General features: G+C 38.7%; 1 protein-coding gene and 1 long non-coding RNA gene across 2 annotated transcripts; both read left to right on the forward strand.

The window, feature by feature from the left end:
- On the forward strand, nt 1313–2879 carry LOC109947923. Its single transcript, XR_002270710.1, has 3 exons — nt 1313–1786; nt 1921–2161; nt 2284–2879. It is a non-coding gene; the product is annotated as an uncharacterized LOC109947923 (long non-coding RNA).
- LOC109948125 (probable calcium-binding protein CML26) lies at nt 3376–4530 on the forward strand. Its single transcript, XM_020560062.1, has 2 exons — nt 3376–3517; nt 3674–4530. The coding sequence occupies exons 1-2, from the start codon at nt 3376–3378 to the stop codon at nt 4234–4236; spliced, it is 705 nt and encodes a 234-aa protein (XP_020415651.1). The 3' UTR covers nt 4237–4530.

The raw sequence follows: 7882 nt of genomic DNA on the forward strand, positions 1-7882 counted from the left end.
TATAATCAGTTTCAGGGGAAGCTACCAAGAGCGCTGGTGAATTGTACTCAGTTAAATGTTCTTAATTTTGGAAACAATCAGATGAGTGACATCTTCCCATCTTGGTTAGGGGCACTTCCAGAATTAAGGATTCTCATTTTGCGGTCTAATGGATTTCATGGCATAATTGGGACGCCTACGACTAAACATGAGTTCCCAAAGTTGCGCATCATTGACTTATCTAACAATGGTTTCTCAGGTATGTTGCCCTCTAACTACTTAGAGATCTGGAATTCCATGAAATATGTTGACGACAGCCAGCAAATTTATTTTCAAGTACATTCGAATATCCAAAAGCGCTATACTTATCCGTACTCGATGATAATACATGGCAAAGGCGTTGAGTTGAAATATAAAAAGACCCTTTATCTTCTCAAACTCATAGATCTGTCAAGTAATAGATTTGAAGGAGAGATTCCAGCAGGTATCATGGGGAATCTAAGGGGCCTTGTTTTGCTTAGTCTTGCGAACAACGCTCTCACTGGTTGCATCCCCTCGTCTTTAGGGGACTTGACTGTTCTTGAATCCTTGGATCTCTCCCAAAACCAGCTCTCAGGAAGGATCCCCAATAAGTTAGCACAACTCACTTTCCTTGCATATTTTAATGTATCTCATAACCATCTCTCCGGGCCTATACCACTTGGCAAACAATTAGACACATTCCAGGAGGACTCGTACCAAGGAAACTCAGGTTTGTGTGGAAAGCCTCTGTCAAAGAAATGTAAAGATTCTGAGAGCTCAACGAGGCCACTATCATCAATCGTGGAAGAAGATGAAGACTCTGGATTTCAAATTGCACTAGATTGGTACGTGGTTCTCCCAGGAATTGTTAGTGGTCTGATAGTTGGAGTGGTTGTTGAGAACATATGGATAACAAAGAAGCATGAATGGTTTGTGGAGACTTTTAGCAGGAGGAGGAAGCCAAGAGGCACAAGGGCGAGGAGGGGACGCAGAACTTATTTGCCCAAGGGTCCATAAGGGAAGTATTTGAGCCATCAAAGAATATTATGTTGTTGTGGTGCATGCTATTATCTTAAAATAATCGTGGTGGTGTAAGTTACTTGTATTTGTTCAAAAATATATTTGTAATGTATTTCACAATCGCTGGTCTCTCTCGTTTTCGACTAGCTAAGAACTATATTTCCCGTTTCCTGTTTGCTTAATTTGTGTTAACACTGACAAATTCTTAGCCAAAATATTAATAAAGAAATCAATACTTAGCCAAAATATTCTAGACTGAATTACATCTTACATATAATTAAAAACGGAAATACAAAAAAGTTCTTTCAAAAAAACCCATATTTATTAGGCCTTAAAATGGAAAGTCAATTTTCCCGTGTGCACGATAAAACGGGTAACTAATTTTTATGTAGGTTCACATTTTATAAGTTATTTTATATATTTAAAAATAAATAAATAGCAGCCTCCAGAATTTTACATGAGTAGGAAACTTTCCTCATATCACACCCCCAAGCAACCATAATAAAACTCCCCTCTGCAGCAGCATCCCCAACCCAAAATTCCCTTACGCTGACCTCACCTCTGGTCAAGACCATGCCTTGACGATGGCTTCAAGCGAAGATGAGCTCGTGGGCAAGATATCAGAGATCGAGAAATCCTTAGCTTCGCTTTCCACCTAGCAAATCCAACTGGTCGATTTGAAGAAATCAATATCAGAGGAGCTTGAACTACTACACGCCAGTAGGGCCCACAATCACAAACATGGGGGCGTTCATCCTTACCCAAGGTAAGTGCATGGCCTAGTGGATTTCATCTTCTTAATTTTTGTTTCTCTGTAATATTGTTTTTTTTTTCTTGACTTTTTCGATTGGTTTGAAAAATTCACTTGGCACGTTCTGTAATTATCTCTTCTCTGTCCAGATTGCATCTCCACCATGTCCATTTGATGGTCTTGAGAGTGACTATTTTGTTCATTTGGGGAACCAAGACTTCTTTCTGGCACAAATTATGAATTTTACAACGTTCAACATATTTGTATAACCACGTTTCAAATATATGTTCAAGAAAACGGAAGACATATGATTAAGACTTTACATTCAATTGTTCTTCCTATGGATATCGAGGATTGTGGTCGGTTCATGCTCACATTTGGCTTCATTCCGTAAGTTCTCTTCACATTTCTTGTGTTTTCATCAATAACATTAATTTGTACGTTGAATTCTATTATATTTTGTATGTATCAAAATCCTTATAAATGTAGTTTTTGGTGATTATGACTCTCAGAGAGTGCGGGGATTATGAACCCATAGAAGGGGATGCAGCTAGCATGAAGCAGCCCAAATAAGAAGAAGAAACCACTATCGAAGAGAATTATTTGATGTGTGGGAGGTGAAGAAATGTGTTTACATGAAATGTACGTAAGTCTTGGATTAGAAATTATTGAGCCGTTTTACTGCCATCTAGGCCCTTGATGTTATAGTGGAAAAAGATGTTATTGATTGTGATATTTAGCTGATAGTTGATATGCATGCCTCCTTGTGTAAAAGGACCTGTTAACACCCCCAAAAAAAAAAAAAATTAATAATCAAGGTTAGCTTTGAAAGACTTTTTATTAATGGTTGACAATAATGTTCGTCTGTGGACCATGGCTTATAAACTCATCTGGTTTAAAACTTTTCAGCCTTAATGACTTCAGCTGATAAACACGAAATAAATATATTTAAACTTGGGAATATGAAGACGATAACCTTGACCAAGTCATTAAATTAATTAATGGTAGATTGGCCTTAAGTGGAGACAATGATGAACGTCTCGCAGACGACTTGACTTCCTCTCAAATTTTCTTTAATACAATGATCGCTTTTCTTAACCAAATTTTAGAGCCCCCTTTTTTCTTCTTTGCTTTTCTCCACTATCATTGCTACTCTTTCAAATAATTGTTGTAATAGTGGAGTCCCCAAAATGCCCCCCCTCAAATGCCTATAAATAGGGCTTCATCTTCTACTTGTATGGATATACAGAAATCACACATTCAATGAGAAACTCTCTCTCTCTCTCAATTTTCCCTTCAATTTCTCACTAGATTTATAACACGTTATTAGCACGAATTCGCTCAAACAATATCAGCTGAATTCTCTGATGAAACCCAGATCAACAACAACACTCTTCAGCTTTGTTCTCTGTATTAACAGAGGACTTTGCTACCCAAATCAAACACCAGCGGGACGAATTAGACCAATTCCTTCAAGCCCAGAGAAAACAAAAACAAAGGGAGACAAAACCATGTGTCCAGCAACCAGTTTTGAGGGGAATTCTACCGAAAAAAAAAGGCACTCTGCCAAACATGGCGCAAACAAGAAGGCCGTGGAGTCGGCGATGCAAAAGCTGAAGAAGTCTGAAGTCGACTCTTGCTATGGTGGTGGCGACGTCACCAAAGCAGCCGAATCGTCTTCTACGCCAAAAACGCCGATAGAGCTGGCTATTGATTCCATCCTGCACGATTTTGAGATGCCAGAAGGTGAGCCCATATCAACAAAGTGAAAGAGATAGAAATCGCAATGGAACAGAGCGAAACGATGGTTATGGAACAGAGGGAACTCTTCCCTTGTTCTCCAAACCCCAGTAAAGCTGGGTCTTTGGCTGCTTTGCTCTGTGTTCTCTGATTATTAATTTCATTCTCGAACCCATTATCAAGGATCAAGGACCTGGTATCAGAGCGATCTCGACGATCTCGACACCGACCGCGACGGCTTCATTTGCCTCGACGAGTTCAACGCCTTCTGGGTCTCCGGCTCCAAAGACGGTGACGCTGCCGAGCTTCGCGACGCCTTCGATCTCTACGACCAGGACCGCAACGGCCTCATCTCGGCCAACGAGCTCCATTTGGTGCTCAATCAACTTCAAATGACTTGCAGCCTCGAAAATTGCAATCGGATGATCAAGACCATTGATGCTGACGGCGACGGGAATGTGAATTTCGAGGAGTTCAAGAAGATGATGGGCAACAACGCCAGTACCGTTAGCAACACCAAAGCGTTGGAACGCTGTCCCAGCTTTAGCGCCTCGGGTCATGCTTGGCCATGTTCTGGCCCGCCCGTTCCAAGCAAGGAGTCGGGTCATGTGTCTTGGGCGAAGGCTCTGGTCACATGGTCCTTAGACAGGAGGGCAAAGCGTGAGGAAGATGTGCACTCTGGAGTTTTTCTCTCCCAAGAGGATCGAGGCTCTCAGACCCATTAGGGAAGATGAGGTCACTGCCATGGTTGAGTCCATTTTCAAGCACTGTCACTTTCTTTATTCTCAGTGCTCAACAAAAGGAATATCACGCAACCACGCGGTGAGCACAAAGCGAACTATTCTTTCGCCTTTTACTAAAGAATACCGTGTGCTTGCTGAAATTAGCGGCATGCGCCGAAAGAAAGAAAAATTTTTTAAAAAAAAAAAAAAGAGATCACTCAGCAAGGGCACTCAGAAAAAAAAAAAAATCACTCACATGGACCCTTGGTATTTTTATCTATACTTATAATATACTATATATAATACTAACACTTTCCTTATTTTATTCGGTGGTGGTTTTAACCCCACATTTATTTTATTTACTGTATGGTGTAGGTTTATTACCCATACAACAGTATCTATTTAAAAGGGTGGTGCGGTTTTATCATCCACGCCTTTACTTTTATTTAAAAGTATGGAGCAGAATTAGTGCCCATACAAGCACGTTTACTTTATCGCAAGTATGATGTGGAATTAACCCTCATACTTTATGAATTTACTTTACTGTACATTTACTTTTATTAAAAGTATGATGTGGAACTAACCCTCATACTTTATGAATTTACTTTACCGCACATTTACTTTTACTTAAAGTATGATGAGGAATTAACCCTCATACTTTATGAATTTACTTTACCGCACATTTACTTTTACTTAAAGTATGATGAGGAATTAACCCTCATACTTTATGAATTTACTTTACCGCACATTTACTTTTACTTAAAGTATGATGATGAATTAACCCTCATACTTTATGAATTTACTTTACCGCACATTTACTTTTACTTAAAGTGTGGTTCGGGTTTATCGTCCATACCAGTAATTTATTTACCAGCAATTTATTTTATGGATTAAATGTGCTGTATGATGAGTTTTTACAGTATGCAGATCAGGACCAGAAGTTCCTTGATCCTCATCATACAATTACATCAGGACTTGAAGATCCTTGATGATGATGTTAATATGAGAACTGGCAGTCTCTCCGGTACTATATTGGTAAACATGTGATTGAACTTGAGGATCCTTGATCCCTGACATGTAAATAAGGACCTGGGGTTCCTTAATGATGTAACAGTACCGTATTGTTTCATAATGCCGTACACATGGATGATAACTGTACTGGCAAATGTACTGTCCACATGAATAGATATGTATTCATGACTTGATAAATAGTACCGGATATATGAATAGTGATGTATACATAAATATTTACCATTTTGGGTAAACTATCACCATTCAAAAGGGAACCTGCAGTTCCTTAAACTGATGGATGAGCAATTAAATGAGATGCCAGGAGTTCCTCAAAATATGGACAATTATGTAAGGGCTTGAAGTCCAGAAATATGTACAGCAAATGTCCATACCATGAGAATATGTGATTTTGGCCCGAAGTTCAAAATCTAAGGGGATTGAATGTCCATACCATGAGAATATGTGATTTTGGCCTGAAGTTCAAAATCTAACAGTGTTGAGAACCTGAATTTCCAAACAATTAAATGGACAACTCTTGAGGTATTATTGCAAATTGTGGTACACCACATATTTCTTTGGCATAAGAAAATGATGAATTTAATAAAGTTCGATTCTGTTATAATCGACACCTCAAGTAAGAAATATATTTTGTGAATTCCGGTTGTTAAGAATACACCGTAAAATTGATAATATCAATATAAACCTCAAATGATGAATTGAGGCTCCCCACATATTTTGATATATCTGGGCCGGAAGCACATGGATTCAAATATATGAGAAATCCCGAATTTGAGATTGTGGGTATATAGTAGTTAATGCTCTTCTCTACTATATTGTGATATTATCATGGCTTTTACTCAATTCATATTTCACGTCCACTTGAAAAGGGCGAATAAATTCTGAGTTTGTGTTTAGCCTAGGCCAAAAGTTTCATACGTTGAAATATGAAATTTGGGAGAGTCGATGTGGTTATTTGAACCTATAAGGCACAAAGTTCCAAACCGTCATTTTGAAAAGACGTAAAAACCACAGGTGCAAGTTTAAAAATGTGCGCAATTATTATAACAGGAACATACAACATATAGATTTTTTCCTGCAATGAAGGTGCATGCCCTGTAAAATCTATAAAATCACATTATGTTCTGGAAGCCTCTGCAGGAAGAGGACGGCGCCTCTTAAGCTTAGCCATGAGTCTCTCATGGTCTCCCAAAATTCTTTCATTGGAGACCTGCAACATGTCTAGCCTTCTCAGTGTATCAACAGAGTACGAGCTCACCAGTTTCAACAAGGCATTATTCTCTCCTTTAAGTTTCTCAACCTCCTGTTGAGACTCATGAAGCATTCTTTGGAGAGACGAATTTTCAGTTGTTAAATTATGAACCTCGTTTACTCTAGCACGCAAACGATCAGCCATGTTAGAAACAGAAACAGCACTCTGAATGCTAAAAGCCATTGAGTCATCAATAGCCTCTTCCTCTGATCTCCCTGTCAACAACATTTCATCCATTGGAGTAATGAAATTCCTAGCTACTATGATAGCAGTAGCATCATTCATCATCACAGAATCATTAACTGTGAGATGACGATTTTTGGATACAAAATATGGACGCCAAACTTGGGCGTCACTGGTTGTTGTGGGAGTATCATTTAAATTGAAATAATTTGGGCAGGAAGAAGAGGAAGCCATTTTTAAGAAGGTTTCGAAGAAAGTCTTAAGAAAACTAAAGTTTCAGAAAATGAAAGAAGTTGAGTTGAAACGCAGTTGCTCTAATCAAGATTTGCAAAGGCAATATCTATAGGAGGAAATATGGCTACAGTTTTTCAGGATCCCAATATCTTCTCAGATCCCCATATTCTCTTTTTCTTTCCCAGATTCCAAAACTTCACGTGGCCTCCATTAATATTTGTCGGCACTTTCGGCGTTTTCAAAGTATTATTTTTTCAAAAGCCGATCTTGCTTTGCGGATTTCACAGAGCTACTTTTTCAAAAGTACCCCGAGAATCTCGCAATTTTCCTATAGTTAATTTGAAATTCACCGGTTCTACCTATTCCTCTTATTTGTGTATAAATGCGTTACTAATGAAATTTTCTTTGCAGAAGACATCCAGTTTTCTCCAAAACTAGTGATGCGATATCTACTTGTTTTTCTTATCAGTGAGCACTCAATATGCCTGAGAAGCAAGACTATCTCTGATCATCCATTCAGGAAGCGAGACTATCCCTGATCACGTTTCCGCCACATCAGGGAACTGTGAAGGCAACCTTATGCTCTAATATCCGAAAGTTCTTCTAAACTAGAAGAAATGAGAGCTTGTCGTTTGCTCCCACCAGCTTCCTTCCTTGATTGCTGAGCTTGTTGTCTGCTCCCACCAGCTTCCTTCCCTGATTGCTTACCTTCTCTTGCAATCAATATCACAATTTTTGCATTTTTTATCTTTTTGTAACTCTCTGAGGATTATTTGTTTTTGACAGAGAAAAGAATTGTGATTTTTGCTCTTGCAGGATATAACTAGATCATCAAGCGCTACATTATATTTACTGGGCCGATACGAGCTTGAATGATACTTGAGAAAAGTTTCTCCCACCTAAGGATGTAAGCAATACTTGTGTTATTTTATGCTTATATACTTATTTGAT

The sequence above is a fragment of the Prunus persica genome, chromosome G3 (genome assembly GCF_000346465.2).
Source record: "Prunus persica cultivar Lovell chromosome G3, Prunus_persica_NCBIv2, whole genome shotgun sequence".
Classification (NCBI taxonomy): domain Eukaryota; kingdom Viridiplantae; phylum Streptophyta; class Magnoliopsida; order Rosales; family Rosaceae; genus Prunus; species Prunus persica.

What these genes read in the sequence shown, in the direction of transcription:
- LOC109948125 (XM_020560062.1), top strand. Translation starts at nt 3,376, where the DNA reads ATGCAAAAGCTGAAGAAGTCTGAAGTCGACTCTTGCTATGGTGGTGGC. An exon ending in CGATTTTGAGATGCCAGAAG is followed by an intron (nt 3,518 to 3,673) that starts GTGAGCCCATAT and finishes ATTATTAATTTC; the next exon opens with ATTCTCGAACCCATTATCAA.